This window comes from Metopolophium dirhodum, chromosome 3 (assembly GCF_019925205.1).
Source record: "Metopolophium dirhodum isolate CAU chromosome 3, ASM1992520v1, whole genome shotgun sequence".
NCBI lineage: Eukaryota > Metazoa > Arthropoda > Insecta > Hemiptera > Aphididae > Metopolophium > Metopolophium dirhodum.
In genome coordinates, this window is record NC_083562.1 from 15,950,416 (window position 1) to 15,969,004 (window position 18,589).

General features: G+C 25.3%; 3 protein-coding genes and 1 pseudogene across 4 annotated transcripts; all 4 read left to right on the forward strand.

The window, feature by feature from the left end:
• The first annotated feature begins 25 nt into the window (after window positions 1–25).
• Window positions 26–6,268, forward strand: LOC132940300 (deubiquitinase OTUD6B). Its single transcript, XM_061007813.1, has 2 exons — window positions 26–465; window positions 3,651–6,268. Exon 2 carries the CDS (start codon window positions 3,657–3,659, stop codon window positions 4,500–4,502), a length of 846 nt encoding a protein of 281 aa, XP_060863796.1. The 5' UTR covers window positions 26–465; window positions 3,651–3,656; the 3' UTR covers window positions 4,503–6,268.
• LOC132940563 (UPF0669 protein v1g209471-like) lies at window positions 6,185–8,708 on the forward strand. The gene is made up of 5 exons (XM_061008296.1): window positions 6,185–6,193; window positions 6,278–6,420; window positions 6,482–6,604; window positions 8,375–8,570; window positions 8,643–8,708. The coding sequence occupies exons 1-5, from the start codon at window positions 6,185–6,187 to the stop codon at window positions 8,706–8,708; spliced, it is 537 nt and encodes a 178-aa protein (XP_060864279.1).
• LOC132940299 (DNA repair endonuclease XPF) lies at window positions 8,549–16,215 on the forward strand. Of its 2 annotated transcripts, none has more exons than XM_061007811.1 (17): window positions 8,549–8,570; window positions 8,801–8,989; window positions 9,059–9,238; window positions 9,423–9,603; window positions 10,453–10,605; window positions 10,675–10,788; window positions 10,861–11,009; window positions 11,137–11,291; window positions 11,347–11,483; window positions 11,569–11,796; window positions 12,341–12,487; window positions 12,549–12,686; window positions 12,770–13,006; window positions 13,067–13,240; window positions 14,275–14,424; window positions 14,615–14,710; window positions 15,286–16,215. In XM_061007811.1, exons 2-17 carry the CDS (start codon window positions 8,922–8,924, stop codon window positions 15,556–15,558), a joined length of 2,580 nt encoding a protein of 859 aa, XP_060863794.1. In that variant the 5' UTR covers window positions 8,549–8,570; window positions 8,801–8,921; the 3' UTR covers window positions 15,559–16,215. The 2 variants fall into 2 exon arrangements, with proteins under 2 accessions (XP_060863794.1, XP_060863793.1); XM_061007810.1 differs by lacking the exon at window positions 8,549–8,570 and adding an exon at window positions 8,643–8,678.
• A 395-nt stretch (window positions 16,216–16,610) lies between these two features.
• LOC132940564 (uncharacterized) lies at window positions 16,611–17,574 on the forward strand (annotated as a pseudogene).
• The last annotated feature ends 1,015 nt before the right edge of the window (window positions 17,575–18,589 follow it).

The following is an 18,589-nucleotide window of genomic DNA, read 5'->3' on the forward strand; positions in this document are numbered from 1 at the left end:
ACAAATAAAGTTTTTGGTTAGCGTTATATTTTAATATCTATTATCTACGGTGGATTGTGATTGTGTACTGTACGAAGTACAACTACACCTAAAAGTTACAACTTACTGTTGCCATGATTCACATGATACTGTTCTAAAATAAGTAATGCATAATACAACTTTATGAGAGAACATTCTATTGTTTTATGATATTGTGTATTTGTGTACTTACCTATAACGTTGTAAAAAAAACCTGTGAAGGTACATATTGTCGTTTTTATTTGGATGTGTTACCGTACCTATTGTAATCCATATTTTACAAATATATCTAAATTGTTTCATGAATTTAATTTTTTTCTAAAAAATTTATTAAATAAGACAACACTTCAAATAGTTTTATGAAAATGTTTCTTTAATAATATATCTACCATTGGACTAAGTTGAATTATGTCAACTTTTTCATTGTTCAATTGCACATTAATTCATGTAAGTATATATTAAAATACTTTAAAGATAATAAATTGTTTATTTTACTTTCAGTTTTTACTGTATACGGGATTTTATTAGGGCTGGGCCATCATTACATATTCATTCTAATCTTAAATTAGAATTAAGGATAATGATGGTAAAAATTATTAATTATTATGATTTAAACCAGTGGTTCTTAACCAATGTTCCACGGAACATAGATGTTCCATGAACTTAAAGAAAGTATTCCACCCTCATTTGAAAATCAGTGAACAAATAAAAATGTTTGTTAAGAAGAATTTTTAGTTTTATTGTTTACAATTATATTATTTTATATTGACTTACCTATATGTTAACTGTTATTTACCTACCTATATAATTTTTAATTTATCAGGCGATTACTGTTTTATTTTATACCTATAAACCACAAAAATCTAAAAAAGTGATACCGTTATTCAAAAACAGTTAAGAACCATTGGTTTAAATAATTAAATTAATTTACTTGTCTTTAATATAAAATAGCGAATGTGTAAATAAAAACTAATTAAAAAAATCTTTTATATTTACATAGGTAGGTAGGTAATGTTAAATCAATAAATACATACTTCTATCTGGTATCAAAACCTAGTTAGCTAGAAAATCATAGCTTATATATACTATACTCCGGTCCATGAGAGATCATTACCGTTTTGCTCATGTAAACTGATGGCATTCTCCCACTTTGTGCCATTCAGTGTATATCAAATACGTGGGGATGCCCGGAATTGATCGTGTTTCGGTTGGGACAAAGTAATGATCTATTGTAGGCCGTAGTAGAGACATGTATAAAATATTATATTTTGATTATAGTTGTAATTAATGTATTATTTATTTAATATCTATATTATAACACATATAAAATACATATAGGTAATTAGAACCTATTTATATAAAAATCAATGTTTATTTGTCCTGTATAGACCCAAAAACTACTGGACTGTTTTCAATTAATTTTATATCAATAGTTTCCTTGAGATTCTGGGGATGTTAGTACCTTAACCCCTAGGTATAGAATAGATCACACAAGTAATACATTTTGGCTCTCAAAAATTGATTTTTTTTTTTTAAATTTAAATAATTGTCATTGGGTACAAAGTATATTACTATTATAATCAAAATAAATATTATGTTGAACAAACATTTTAACAAATATATTTTTAATAAAACATATTTAAATCAAATATTTATGAATACAATGACAATGATTATTTTTATAATTTGCTTTCTTAATTTTGAACATATTTTTGATTTTTTTATGTAAACATATAAAGTCAAATATCAATATTAACAATATTTGATTTACGTCAACCATTCATTGAATCTGTCTTCAGTTTTTTATGTGAAGTGGAAGTGAAAAATCATTGAATTGTTCATTGTAACTATGTTTCTATTATATAATACAGCTGAAGCAAAACAAACAAAAAAATATAAAGATAGATTAAATTTAGCCCGGGCGAAGTCGGATAATACAACTATTACCTATTCTATACAAATTGAAAAAAAAAATGTAGTTTATAAATAATATGCCCTTAGTTAGTTAATAGTTGTACTATTAAGATTTTTACTATGATAACACTTTATATCTATATTGAAGTTGGTATTATGGGTTTAAAAAAATGTCAACTCTTATTATGATTGTATGCCAGGATCAATTTTTTCTTCAGTCTAATATGCATATATTAAGGTTGGAAATTAAATCTAATTAATCCCAAGGTCTTAGTAGGTACCTATTGAAAAAAAATTAAATCTGGATTAACAGATTTCCTTATTATAATTTATATATTTCTCAAATAAAGAATACTGGGTACCTCACTGAGTATTCTTGTGTGGAGGCCCAGGGAAATAGGAAATATTATTTTATACATTTTCTGAAATTAAATTTAAAAAAAAAAAGGAAGGTCGGTACTTACTTACAAAATAATTGGTTTATTATTTATAGGTACAATAAATATTATTTGGTTTATTCTTATCACTAATGTTAGATGTAATGACCTATTAGATTAATTATTAAAATTATTTTTATTCAAATTAATATAAAGAATTATAATTTATTGATAGTTATTGAAATCTAATAAAAATTTAGATAACATTTTATTTTAATTATATTAATATTATAAATAAATATAATATACTATTGTCAAAGAAATTTTACATTATTGTGAAAATTATATAGAAAAATAAAATAAAATATAAATTTTAAATCAAAGTTTTTAAAATGTTGGTTATTTTGAAATATATTTTAAGTATCCAAATATTCCCATCCCTAGTACCTAGGTTTAAAAATAGCAATATTAATATTTTATTTTTGTATTAAGCTAGAGTAACATTAATTAAAAACTATATTATTCAAGCTTTTATTAAATTATTTATGGTTGTTTAAAAGCTAATACGTAATAATCCAATTATTTGCTAAATATACAAAAAAAATAATTTAAAGTAGTATAAATATAAATTATTCGTTGTTTTAACATAACAAAAATAATGTGGTAAAATAAAATGGTTCAGCTCAGTTTAGGCTCACTTGACTGATGAAAAAAGTATTCATTGACAGGCGTTATAAAATAAAATAATTGAAAAACATTTTTTTTTGCTTAACTATTGTAGGATAAATACATTTTTTGACTCTTACATATATTATGACGTGTTGTTTCTTAGTATGGCAGATATATTTTATGATTTAAAATACCTACTATTGTAATAGCTCTAGAGAAATAATCCAAACATAAAAATATTGTCTATACAGTTTTTACAATTTACCCAACCAAAAGTGTAATTTATTTTATATTATTTATGTTTAATAAATGGAGCTTAACTTTTCAAATAGTTTTAACTTATTACCTGATCATGCTAAAAAATGGCAATGTATTATGCTTTAAAATTTAAATAGAATTATCTTATATTGTATCATTAAGAATACATTTTTCAGCAGCCATGTAAACTAAAATAATTATTAAAATTGCAAAATTATGTTAGATATTTAGTAGATTATTGAGATTTGCGTTTATATATTTAATACATTGGCTAAGTTAAAGCCCAGCCCTAAATAACAATGAAATTTAATTAAATGTGATATTTTAAAATTACACTTATTCTATTGGAAATTATTATTTAAATTTTAAATTATTTAGTGATTTATATTATAAAGTAACATACTATATATCTAGTGCTAAATGGAATCAGTAAACGTCGAAACTAAAGAAGACATTTTGCAAAGACATAGAAATGAGAAAAAAGACATGCAATGTAAGATTCAATCAATGAAGAAGTCTGTAGCAAAAGGTGATCGGAAGAAGAAAAAAGAAGTTGCTGAGCAAACAGCAGAAATTGAAGCCAAATTAAAGCATAAACATTTGGAAGAACTAAATACATTTACAGAGGAAGAAGAAACACCATCTCTGATAAAAAATTTACAAGAAGTTAAAATTAATGATACTGCTGCTAAAGTTAGTAGAGCTGAAAAACGGCGATCGAAAAAAATCACTCAATTGAAAGAGAGGCAAGCATTAATTGAAGAACATGATATTAAAAACATTGGTGGTATACGACATGTAGAAACTCAAACATTAGTTAAGAAACTCAAAAATCTAGGTTTTGTTATTTTTGATATTCCTTCAGACGGCAATTGCTTATATAGTGCTATTGTACATCAGCTTAAAGAAATATGTGGACAAACTTTTACTGTACCTGAAATTCGACTTAAGACGTCTGACTTTATCAAATGCAACAAAGATGACTTTATACCTTATTTGAGCCATCCAGATACTGGAGAAATGTTAACTGATGAACAATTTATTGAATATTGCTTTCAAGTAGCAAATTCAGTTCAATGGGGTGGTGAAATTGAACTAAGAGCTTTATCCCACATATTCAAAATACCAATCAAAGTAATTCAAGCTGAAGGATCTGATATCACTATTGGAATAGAGTATACTAATTGTAACAAAGCATTAGTTTTAGTGTTTCATCGACATATGTATGGTTTAGGTGAACATTATAATTCGGTATGCTCAATTTAGTGTGTATTCATGATGTATACTGAATCTAAAATTCTAATATTGATTAAATACATAATTTATTTGAAAATATATTGCATTTCTTAATCTAAAATTATTCTTATTCTATATTTTGAAAAATAATTTGTTTATTATTCTTCACCTGATAAACACATTGTATAAATAAATGATCCGTATTTACTGCATAGTAAGTGAAGTTTTTATGTATAAAAAAACAAATCTTGTGTTAATATTTTATCTATTAAACATACTCATTGATAGCATTATAGCTATACATTACAAATTTTTTTCATATTGTTTTTAAGCCTGGACTGAGAGTAGGGCTGGCGGTATTTTAAATTTTTATACCGGTATATATCATATTTTCGGTATACCTCTGAATATACCTCCAGACCTAACTAAGAGTATGTAAAAGATTATTAATTAATATTCATAAAAATGCAAGATCATTTTTGTGATTTTCTTAAGCCAATAATAATGATTAGATAATGGCAAGTGAAAACATTTTTTGATTTTGTAACTAAATACTATTTTAAAAGTATAATCCTCGTTGTCTTTGTCAGTATTTATGCTATATATATAAACTTTTTAACTATTAATCACATAGTTATTATATAAGCAATCAGTGGATTCTGTGAATTGCAAAAAAAAATCCCTGTGAAACAACAATATCCTCACATAACATTTTTCAATGAAATTGATTCAATAAATGATTTTAAAATATTGAATAAATATAACATTATTGTTTTTAATTTACATACTTATGATTAATTAATGTATCAAATTAAATATTGTATAACTTCATTAATTATTAAATTGAAAACAGGCTAGATCAAGTTTTAAAGAACCAATGAAAATTAAAAAACCTAGCTATATCTTATGTTGAAAATAAACATTGAATAAATTATAAATTATAAATAATTTGATTTACTTTTATGAATATTATATTATTACTTTCAAACATTAACAATATATAAATAAATAACACTAATAATATTTTGTTATGTAATACAATACCAAAATTCTATAAAAAATAAATAAAAAGAGTTTTGTTACTTATAAATAAGTCTGTTGTTAAAAGAAAAAAACATTTTTTAAATCATTGAATTAAGTAGGTATATATATTGAAATTATTTGTTAATATTTATCAAAGAATTAATTGTATTCCGAGGATTTTTTTTTCTAGTGTGAAATTCCTACTCACAATTTATTTTTCAGATAACCGGGTTCTGTACATGGTGCAAATCCCTAAATTGTGAATAATGATATATATAATATTGATAAAATTACTTACTATCTTAAAAATCTAACCCTAGATCTGAAAATTATTATAAATTTGAATTCTTATTTATGTACCTAAATTGTAATTATTACTTATAAAATTTAATATTAAATAACTATAGATTTTTGATGATAATTTGCTATTGGTTTACATTTTATACAAATTTGGTATATTTTATTTTTCTATAAGTAAATATAATTATATTTTTAGTTACAATTTTATTAATTGGTTTTGCATAGTCACATTTATATGTATATAATATGTATTTTAATGATCATGCAAATAAAGAGGTTTTATTGTTTTAAAAATATTTATAATAAGAAATTATTTTAATTATTTTTAATATTAATTAAAATACATTTTTAATTAAGTATAAATTATTTACATAATTTGTATTTCTTTTATGCATCAGGTTTATGTTTCATAATTTGTATAATCTATATTTAGTGGTAATACACATTATAGTTAGGAAACAAGAAAATGATTTATTTTTCAGCTTTTAGTGTTGATATTAGTGTCTTCTACAAGTTCTTTCCAAAATAACCTTCTACACTCAATCACTGGTGTTGTTTCAAAAAATAATTTCTCATATTATACACTACAAAATAGAGGATATATTTCTATTGTATTAATATCTAAGTAAGTAGTCTCTAACATGTTATACTAGTATATTAAAATATATGTATTTCTTATAATTTAGAGAGGGTGACGCTGATTTATACATATCTCAGCCTCATATTTCACATCATCCTACTTTTGATCCAGATACATATTGCCTTCAATCTACTACATGTGGAATTGATATTCTTCATATACCTAAATGGTAATTAAAAAATAAAACCTTGATTACTTACCATTATAATAATAGTTACACAATAGAATTGTAACTTGATAATATGTTTTAATACTATTTTTCTTTACCTATTTGTATCAGTCCTTTGACAAACAATGCCGATTATATATATTTTTAAAAGTTTTACCATTAGGTACCATGTTGATGTAAATCAGGCATGTCAAACTCAAAGTAATAACTGGGCCAAATATGTTGAATAGTTTAGTTTATGAGCCGCACATATAAATGTATTGAAAAAAACAATTACTAATTACTATTCCTTAACGATACTATACAATACTTATTAAATTACAGTTTATCAGAAGATAGTCAAAAAAGTAACATGATACAAAATAAAAATTCTATGATTTTTTTTACTAATTTATTTTTTCAATTAATTGTTCATTAATATTGCTTTCCACGGGCCATTAAAAATGAGCTGAGGGCCACATGCGACTCGCTGGCCGCATGTTTGATATGCTTGGTGTATGTATACATTTTTACTTCCATTGTTTTTTTTTTTTTTTTTTAGGGTTTTATCTTATAAACTGACTTATTTTTCATATATTTATATAGGATTTATTTTTACTTCAAGACAAAAATTAGAAATTTATAATTTTTTTTTTCCATTCCTAATTTACTTTATAAATAGCACATGTGATCAGAATATTCTTAATTTAGTCCTCTAAATATAAAGTAAACAATGAAAACGATAAACATTTAGCTATTCCAGTTACATTAGTTAATATTTCTTCAATTTAAGTTCGAAGTATAATATATTAATACATACAAACATACAATTTACTAACAAAAATTTTAAAATAAGTTATTAACTGAGAGTAATTAGTGGCAGATTTAGGAAGGGGCCTAGGAGCTAAAGCACCCACCGTTCGGTTTATTCAACTTTTATTTTTATAACAAATTACTCAGTTATCACGTAGAATTAAACATATTAATGTAGACTACCTACTACCAAAAAATAGGTTAATTTTATTTTACCCCAAAGTTGTTCATGACAAGTAGGAACTTTATTATCAACATAGCGTCCACCCACTAAAAAAAATTCTAGACCCGCCACAGAGAATAATAATGATGTATAATATACTCTTTTAATACTTAAAAAGTTATTGTTTTACATGTTACCAAATAATTTTTATAAAAAGAAAAACTTTAAAAATACCATAAATTCATTAGTTTAAATATGAATGAACTTTGGTTATTTAATCAGGTACTTACATTGAAATGTTTAATAAAAAATATTAATTAATAGTTATACATTAATTGTATTTTTTTTTAACATTTAACATATTTGTATATTGTTTATAATTTAACAAGATAGATTTAAATTAGTTTTACAATTCCAGAAACCAGAATCTGAAATATAATTTAAATATGAATGCACAGCATTATATAATAAATTATGTTCTATTAATTTAACAGAAATTAAATTTGATAAAACAATTGGTCAAATATCCCTGTAAATTTACTTAAACAATATTATTTATTTAAAAAAATAATAGATTTTAGGAATATTAAAAGATAACAAGTAAAATGTCACAATCTCATAGAATATCATAACCAAATATTTAGAATCAATATATTACACTCGCAAAAAAAGGAAAATGTCGTTTTTATTTAGTCTTTGTTAGTTAAAATATTACTTTTATTGTTTACCTATTTCTATGTAAGTTCTTTTTTGATTTAAATGTAAATTTAATAAACTTATTTTATGTACCATTAAATATATTAAATTAATTATAGGTTTAAACGGCCTATATACCTTGGTATTTATGGTCACCCGTCTAATGAAATTGCCAGTTATACATTAGATATAATTCAAAATTCAGACCCTGGTGAAGAATTTAACTTGAATTTATTTGAATCCGAAGAAGAAAATGAAACTCTATCTATAAATAATGACAAAGCTAACGACAAAGATAATGACAAAGATAAATATGTAAGAAATTAAATTAAATTAAATATCTGTTATACTATTACTAAAAAATAACAATTGCAAATATTTCTTTAGAAAAATTACCGTGGTGTTTCAGATATTTTATTTGAGGTAAATAATATTGAAAAAATATTTAAATAAAAAAAATGGTTTTTGTTGTGCAACAACATCATATTCTTACTAAGTACCTAAGATAAATTATAAATTAACTTTTATCATTATTATTATTTAAGCAAATGGGTTTAACATTTGAACATATGTTATACTCCCTTGGAATAACACTACAATTAATTTGGAATTTTATTGGTATCATCATAGAAGTATTATTTTTATGAACGTTGATAATTGAACAAAATGCTCCCATATGAAAATCAAATGTTTCTGGATATATTACATGAGGATGGCCTAATAATATGTGCTAAGTAAATTTAACATTTATTTTATATTTTATCATAAAATTATATTATTTTAATCATAAAATATTTGTGTAGGGGTCTTGGATTGGAAATTGTGTTATTGAACATAATTAAAGTGTTTTGTGACCCTGGTAACTTAGTATTAGTTGTTGGTTCATCCACTCCCGAAGAAGATTTTTGGATTACTCAGTTAAAAAAAGATGGTATTAAACCATTACCAAAAATACTATCTGCTGACACTTCAATAGCTGAAAGGTAATTCAATATAGTATACAGAATTATTTTGATCCGTATATTCATATATCAGGCGAGTTACCTTGTTTTCCTGTTTCCTTAACTTTATGGGAAAATGAGAAAACATGGTATGGTGGCCACCTTGATAAATACAAGAAAATAGTAATATACATTTATTTCATATCATTATGTATACATTTTTTAGAGAAAAAATCTATCTTCAAGGTGGAGTATTGTTTGTATCATCCAGAATATTAGTTGTGGATCTTTTAAAACACAGAATTCCCATACCTCAAATAACTGGATTTTTGGTTTGCAGAGCTCATAATATTTTAGAATCTTGTCAAGAAGCATTTGCTCTAAGATTGTACCGTATGGAAAACAAAGTAATATTTATTATTATTATCAGTTAATTCTGTAATAAAATTACTACAGTTTTCTTAAAAGTTTTGAAAACTTTTAACTGTTATTACTGTAATATCTTTTTTTTAATATGTGTTGTTAATATTGGAGTAAATGGATCTATAGTAATACAATTTTCTATGTTTTTTCCAATATATTAATTTTGAAGTTAAATATATTTTTAAATTTAAAATTTGTAGTATTTTACATACTTATTACTAATTTTAAAATTAAAGTATTGAAAAAATAAATATGGTTGTGGTAGTCTCTTAAGAGGATGTAACACTGGTATTTGTTGTCTCCGTTTTACCAGTGCGTAACAGCAAATTTACGCTCAGCAGAACACTTGTAGCTTCGTTAGTTTAAACATTAGAGTAATATACCTATTATGAAACTTGATGGTAAGAACATTATCTGTGTTTGTACGTTGGTTTTTTACAATAATTCAGTTTTTAGGTGAGTTATAGGCATTTTTAATTTACGGTATATTATATACGCATAACTTGCTGAAAAATTGAAGTATCGTAAAAAACCAACATTCAAACACAGATGATATTCTAACCATCAAGTTTCATAATAGGTCAATTCACTCTAATTTTTAAACTTATGAAGCTACACGTGCTCTGCTGATCGTAAATTTGGTATGTTACACACTTATAAGACGGAGACAACAAATACCAGTGTTACGTCCTCTTAAATGGTAGGTAGTGCTATTATTATAATATTCCATATTTAGTTCTCAGGAAAAAGCCAACAAAACTTAAGTTTATTCTTACTATCAAAATTCATGTAATACATTTAAATAAAAAATAAATTTGGTAATTTTTTTTCAGAGTGGATTTATTAAAGCTTTTTCAGCCTCGTCACAAACATTTACTTATGGATTCACTAAAATTGAAAGAATCATGAAAACTTTGTTTGTTCCTAAATTATATCTTTGGCCCAGATTTCATCTCGCTGTTAAGTCAAGTTTAGATAAAACAAATGTAATATAACAAAGTTCTGTTATAAATAATTATTTTTAATTTTAATTTTAAATTTATTTATAATTTTAGCCTGAAGTTATAGAGTTACATGTAGAATTAACTCCTGCAATGATAGAAATCCAAACATCTTTACTTGATCTTATAAATTATTCAATTAAAGAGCTAAAGAGACTCAATCCTTCGGTAAGCATATATATCTGTTTTGGTATCATTATTTTAAAAGATATTTTTGGCTTGATATTATTTTATGAATAGCTTGACACTGAAGAAATTACAGTTGAAAACAGTTTATCAAAATGTTTTCATAAAATATTACAAACCCAATTAAACCCAATTTGGCATAGATTAAGTAGCACAACTAAGCAATTGGTGTCTGACCTTAAACTTCTACGGAATTTAATGATGTAAGTGAACAAATATATTTGTAATTTATAACTATTTATTTTGAACATGACATGTTATTATTGTTTGTTTTTATTCACGTATCAATTGTTTATTTTAAAAAGTTGTTTAAATATGAACATTTTTTAGATCTGTCACAACTTTAGACGCTGTTCGATTTCAATCCATGTTATCAAATTATTATTCTGTAGATTACGTACATCGTAGTTCAGGATGGTTATTACTTGACGCTGCAGAAACATTATTAATTACAGCTAAACGTCGTTTGTTTAATTCTAAAAAAGGTATTTAAAAATGTCTAAATAACTAAATGTCATTAATGCATTTTATTTTATTTAGAAATTTGTCCGGAACATAATCCCAAATGGGGAGGATTGACTGAAATTTTAAAAGAAATTGGACAGAGTTCAAAAGATAATGGTGAAATTGTATTAGTACTTGTACAATCTGCAAAAACATGTTGCCAATTGAAAAATGTAATAGAATTAATACATTCTTTTAGCAAAATTATGGTTAATACAGTATACTTAATATTTTGAAAATACTTTGTGGTTTATATAGCTTCTTGTCAAAGGAGCGGATGATTTACTCTTACATTTGTATAAAACTCATATTAAAGATAAGCCAATAATATCTACGCAAAAAAATACAACTAATGAAGAATTGGAAGTATATGATAATTTAAACAATGAGGAATTGGATGAAGACAATTTTAATAATTGTTTCACTTTAACTCAAAGTAAAAATGAAGATGGATTGACGTTCACTGAATGTGCTAATGAATCTCGGGTATACAATAATATTTTTATTTGAATAATAATATGGCAAATGCCTAACTATTAATTATGATTTGAATTGTTTAATGTATACTTTATAACAGGGGTCGTTAACATTTTTCTACAAATGAGCTATTATAAATATCTGGTGATTGGCCACTATTTATTTAGGTATATTATTTATATTATTACGTGTAGCATAATAATAAATTATATAATAAATAATAATATTCTTCTGTTATTATTTATCTATCGGAAAATTTTTTTTTTTCTTCATTTATAAATACTTTACTTTGTATATGAAAAGTATTAAAGATTATATATATGATCAAACGATATTGGTATAATTAATTTTTAATACAATTGTTCAATATTCCTCAAAAGATCAACCAGTCGTTTGCAATTGACTTTTTGGCGACCCCTGGGCCCTGATTTATAACATTATACTGTATCATGGTTTTTTTTTTCTTTAATATAATATATTATATTATACAAAATTAAAAAGTATATGGTTTATGATAAATAATCATAATAATAATAATTAAAATTTGTTATAGAATGAAACATTAAAAGAACCAATTATAGTATTACAGCAGTATAAAAAAGATGGGGATTTTTTATCCCTTCCTCGCACATTAAGAGAGTTACAACCTAAGTATATTGTTATGTATGATGCAAATATGACAGCAGTTAGACAAATTGAAGTGATATTTATTCTTTTTAATATAATTACAATATCTAGAATATATAAATATTATTTTATAGGTATTTCAAAACTCTGATGCGAAATTGAAGTTGGTTGTTTATTTTTTAATATTTGGAGGATCCACTGAAGAACAAGCTTATTTAACCACTCTTAGAAGAGAAAAATTACTTTTTGATTTTCTAATCAAAGAAAAAGCAGTATATATAATTAAATTACTAAATAATATTTCATTATTATTATTAACATTATTGTATTCATATTACTGTTCTTTCAAATGTAGGTTATGGTTATACCCAAAGGTCAAGATGGTAAAGATGAAGATTGTCCTGAACTAACTCGTGATCTGGGTGTTCACCCTTCAGATATGCTGGATGATGATGATAAAACATATAAACCAGAAGAAAAGATTCCTAAAAAAGAAATTCCTAAAGTTATTGTTGATATGCGGGAATTTAGGTCGGATTTGCCTGTGTTACTTCATCGTCGTGGCATTGACATAGAACCAGTCACTTTACAAGTTATTTACATTATTAAAATATTATTTTTTTTTGTGTATTATTTTAATTATTTGGTTTAGGTTGGTGATTACATTTTGACACCAGAAATGTGTGTAGAACGAAAAAGTATTGATGATTTAATTGGTTCTTTGAAATCTGGTAGATTATATCATCAAGCTTTAATGATGTGTCGTCATTATACAAAACCAATATTACTTATAGAGTTTGATCAAAACAAACCATTTGATTTACAGGTAATTTGTTTGCTTTATCATGTTTATATTGGTACTTCAATTATTATTATTTTCATCAGACTGTTAGGTATAATTGAGGGGTGAAAACCCAAAGCTTACTATTGCCAAAATACTGATTTTTCAGGAGAAGCGATTTTCCGTATCTTAACATTTCCAATAAAAATAAACCATTTACAACCAGACAAATCAATTTGAAAAAAAAAGGTTTTTTTTAATTATTTAATAATATTTTTTATTTAAAACGATTCAAATGTGTTAAATATTCTAGAGTTATATTTTTAATTTAATTTAAAACTACATTTTAGTACGTTTTGGCATAACAAAAAAAAAGCAGGTAAGTAGATGTCACTCTGCTGTACAGTAGGTTACAAGTAGGACAATGTATAATGGATTGTATTAAACTTGAATTCAATGATATAAAATCATTGTATAAGAATAACGATTCTGAGTGAAGACAGTTTATCAGTCTGGATTTTTTAAATTTTTATTATTCATTAAAGCTTTTAAGTAAAATTAATATTATAATATTATAATTTTGGTCAATTTTGGTAATAGTACGTTTTGAATTTCCACCCCTCAATTATTAATCCAAAATATTATTTAATATGCTTGTATAATACATATTATATGAATACAATTAATATTATGTTTCAATTTGGTAAAACATTTATTTTATTTTAATGTTATCTATATTCTATACTCTGTTCTACATAAAAAAAATTACTCGTTCGGCTGACTAGTGTACATATTGTGTACATGGTCTTACTACATGACAGGCGTACATATACAGATGACTACCATACAACAAAAACTGGTTTGCGCCTGGGTTGCTTCTTATGTTAAACAGAGTATAGAAAGGTAATATATTTTATAAAAACATATTAAATACTTATACTAAAGAAAAAATTCAACGAGTTTTGAATGCCTATGAAAATTTATTGTAAATTCATATTTTTAATGTTATAAATTATAGTAATTATATATAAGTTAGTATGTAAATAATAATCAAATTCAAATAAATATTTAAATTTCAGGGAAGATTTTATCTTAGCAAAGATATGACAACTAGTCATAGAAATGACATAACTTCTAAGTTACAATTGTTAACTTTGCATTTTCCAAAACTTCGATTAGTATGGTCTCCTAGTCCTTTTGCTACATCAGAACTATTTCAAGAACTTAAGGTATTATAAATTAAAAATTAAATAGTTCTAATTTTAATTAAATTTACATTAATATAATTATGATGTTCCCACTAGAGCTAACTAATTAAAAATATTATGTAAATTCAGTTATTAAATCAGAATAAGAGATCTTTAGTTTCATATATCAACTTTCATACGTCATTACTTACCTTAATTGTTTTTTTTATAGGAAGGAAAAAGCCAGCCAGTATCAGCAGAAGCTGCCGCAGTTGGTTTAGAGGCAGGACAAAATTTTGATGAGGAAATATACAATGCCATTATTAAGGTTTATAATAATTATAATTACCTAATATACAAGTGATGTACAAGTGTGAATTAAATATTATTGTGATTTTGGTTATAATTTCAAACCATCTATATATTGTTTTTATTTTTAAGAATTGGACTCATTTATAGGTTCCATATATGTAATTTAATATACATATTAATGATAGAAATGCTAAATGATGTACCCTCAAAAATAACTTTCAGGGGAGACTAAAGCATTAATAGTTTTATTATGTTTACAGTATTCTTTTAATAACAAAAATTGATTTTAGCATACCATTAAAAATGTAAAATAATGATTTGAGGGTTTGAATACTTATGCCAATATTATAATCACCGAAAACCTCAAATTTCTTATAGGTAGTGTGGGAAAATCACTTGTCTTTTCTACTTCTACTATAAAATTATTTAACTTGTAATGTGAAAAATAAGGTATTATTCCCTTGAATGAATTTATTTGCTTGGATATTGTTAAGATATTTTAATTTGAAATGTTACATTAAATCGATAATAATAAGTATCATATTATGATTTATAAATAAATAATATTATTATTAAAAATGTTTTTTTTAGGATTTTATAAGTAAATTGCCTGGTGTAACTACTCAGAATATATTAAACTTATTGAATAAAGGACAGTCGCTTACACATATGTTGAAAATGCCATTACAAGAATTAAAAACAATTGCTGGTAACTCTCTAGATGCAGAGACTTTGTACAATGCACTTCATAAAAAAGTAAAACCAACCAATGAACAATCTAGTGGTAAACCTCAATCGAATAAAGGTTTTCGAGCAACAATGAATAAAAAACGATTTAAACATACAAATCTAAAATCCAAATAGTCCAAAGAATATATATTATTTTTATGTTTACAATTTATCTATTCCTATATGAATAAAAAACATTCAATTATCATGTATTAACATTTAACATATTTTTTTTTTCAATAGCTTACTAAATAGTGTCATGTTTTTTATTATTTGTTGAAATTACATATCTTATATTTTTTTTATCAACATTGTTACTAAATTAAATGTAATTGATGTACTTGATATTTTCTGTGCTTAAATTTTTTTGGTAGTTTAGGGCGGGCCAATGTTTTCCCATGCACCTAATGCAAGATAACACTGGACCACCATGTAAACATATTATAATGTTAATATTCTTATTTTATTTATGTTCACTAAATCACAGCAACTATATATTTAAGATAGTCCGTAAGATGATTGATCTATATATCCCATAAGCTCTGCATTGTTAATTTAATTTAAAATGTCTATTTCTACCTCAAAATAAATGATTTGAGCTTATTTTGGAATAGAGAGTTACATAATCTATTTAAAATAAATTTAAGTTTGAACAATTTACTTGTGAACATAATACTATAGCTTGTGAGATTGTAAGAATATATTATATTATTATGTGTACATAAAAAAAATACATTTTTATAAGCTGAAGTGTGTAAATATATTGCATTCAAATATTCAATCACATCAAAACATCGTACAGGATACTTTGTAGAAGTTGTTTAACAGATATTTAAATAGATACCTACACCTTCCTATTCTTTATTCAAACCTTTACCAATAGTTTTATTCAAAGTTATAAATTTGTTTTACTACCTATGGAGATTATAAAAAAAAATAAAGTTGGTGACAAGTTATATCACAAAGGTTATACCTATCTGTTATAAAGTATAAACAGTAGAATCCGCTTATTCGGGACACCTGCTTAATGGGGACATTAATGATAGTCCCGAATGAATGTATTGTATGTAAAAATTTTCGGTTAATCGGGACAGTGGTTAATGGGGACAAATAGGTCACCGCCTGATGTGTCCCAATTAAGCGGATTTGACTGTATTGGGAAATCTAAAATGACTTGGTAGTGTTCTATGAAATGTACCGGAGAATTATACACCAATCTTGAAAGACAAGACCCCGAATTAAAAACAGAGCATACAGTAATTCAGTATTATTACACAATAACCAACAAAATATTTTATTTTTGGAAAATGCAAGGCTTATGAAATAGTCTAGTCGGGAGAATGAAAAGTGGCCGCTGGTGATATGTTAGCAACCTTTTTTTTTCTTCGGAAAGCAGGGATACTAAAAATCATATACAATATCATTCTATAATACATTTGTATTAGAAATTAATAAATTATATCTAAATCTAATATTACAAAATTCTCGCTCTGCAAAACCATCTCAGAAATTCACTACCAGATTGAACACCTAATCTTTACTCAGGTCTAAGGTCTAACCATGTTAAGTCCAGGAGTTAGGTTTACAAACAATATATATGAATGATGACAAAATTAGTCATTTTTGTTCTATTATTGATGGTCTGGAATTCCTGCCCCTTGAATGGGTTTACGAGGGAATGGAGATTTTAAAACAAACTAATATCCTTGAAGCGAATGAATTATTAAATTACTTCGACATCACATGTGTAAATGGTTCGTATAAAAGGGTTGGTGATGGTATGAATATAAGGTTAAGAAAAACTAAACCCTTATTTCTACCAAAAACGTGGAATGTCTTTGAAGCCACTTTAAAAAATGAACACAGAACGAATAATACATGTGAATCGTGGAACAATCGCTTCACACACTTAGTAGGGCATAGTCATCCAACAATATGGGTGCTAATTCGCAAAATTAAACTCGAGGTTGGAGCCGATAGGGCAAAGATTGCATTAAGTAGAGCATTGGACAAGCAATAAAAAAATCGAAAACCAGTCAAAAAAATATGAGGCTCCAAACATTATGCGAACGCATTAAAAACTCCGAGTTAAGTGTCGAAGAGTTTTTAACTCAAGTTGGAAACAATATTAGGACACGGCCAAGGTTATAGGGTTTTTATTCAATGAATTATTTATTTTTTATCATATATATACTTTTATTCGCGGACTTTTATCTCATAATATAATATGTACCTAATATTATTATTTTTTATTGTATTACAAGATATAGCAGGTAAATGTAATTTTACGATAAAAGGAAATTGTGTACATTTACAACAGCAGCCTGAATGTATTCGTATACTTGTAAAATGCATTTTTAGATTTCAGTATGGCCTAATTATTCCATTTCAATTAATATAATTTTCAATATATTTATTTGAATTTTATCAACGACTAATACGATTTTGAAAATTTTATGAATTTATTTATTATATATATACAATAGCTGATCCCGCTGGCACTTCGTTGCCCGTTAAATGTACTAATTCCATATGACTCAAACTTTGTTCAATTCGTTATTTAATATTCGGTGTATGGTGTATGGTGTTCAACATTTATCTTAACTTTTCTGTTGCCCGGAATAAAAATTCTGATTCGCAGCAGTATATTATCAGGTAGGCAATCTACCTGCGGTAGATCGCGGACCCCGTGCAGCTGTTTGTGCGTAAGTGTATGATTTAACTCTAAAGTATCAAAATTGTACCAAGTTTGTCATTTTTACTTAATTTCAACTACGGAGGATTAATATAATCAATTAATACAAAAGCCTAACGCAACCGTACTAAAATCCGATGAATAAAAAATAAACAAATTTAACACTTTTTAAATTAGCCCATCTTCTTTCCAGAGGTCTATCACACACAAACATTCATTTTTATCTATACTAATATATAAAATGATAGCGTTTGTTTGTATGTCCGGGATAAACTCCGAACTACTGAACCGATTTCGAAAATTCTTTCTCCAATAAAAAGCCACATTCTTTGTGAGTGTCATAGGTTAATTTAAAAAGGGAAGCGATCACCCCCGGTGATCAAACAGTAGGTGCTCAAATAGGAATTTTGAGATTTGCGATAGAAATATTTTTGTTTTTTAATGGTTGCTAATGGGTTATATATATAGATA

What these genes read in the sequence shown, in the direction of transcription:
- LOC132940300 (XM_061007813.1), top strand. Translation starts at nt 3,657, where the DNA reads ATGGAATCAGTAAACGTCGAAACTAAAGAAGACATTTTGCAAAGACAT.
- LOC132940563 (XM_061008296.1), top strand. An exon ending in TCTATTGTATTAATATCTAA is followed by an intron (nt 6,421 to 6,481) that starts GTAAGTAGTCTC and finishes CTTATAATTTAG; the next exon opens with AGAGGGTGACGCTGATTTAT. An exon ending in ATAATGACAAAGATAAATAT is followed by an intron (nt 8,571 to 8,642) that starts GTAAGAAATTAA and finishes ATATTTCTTTAG; the next exon opens with AAAAATTACCGTGGTGTTTC.
- LOC132940299 (XM_061007811.1), top strand. Translation starts at nt 8,922, where the DNA reads ATGCTCCCATATGAAAATCAAATGTTTCTGGATATATTACATGAGGAT. An exon ending in GGCCTAATAATATGTGCTAA is followed by an intron (nt 8,990 to 9,058) that starts GTAAATTTAACA and finishes ATATTTGTGTAG; the next exon opens with GGGTCTTGGATTGGAAATTG. An exon ending in TAAAGAGACTCAATCCTTCG is followed by an intron (nt 10,789 to 10,860) that starts GTAAGCATATAT and finishes TTTTATGAATAG; the next exon opens with CTTGACACTGAAGAAATTAC.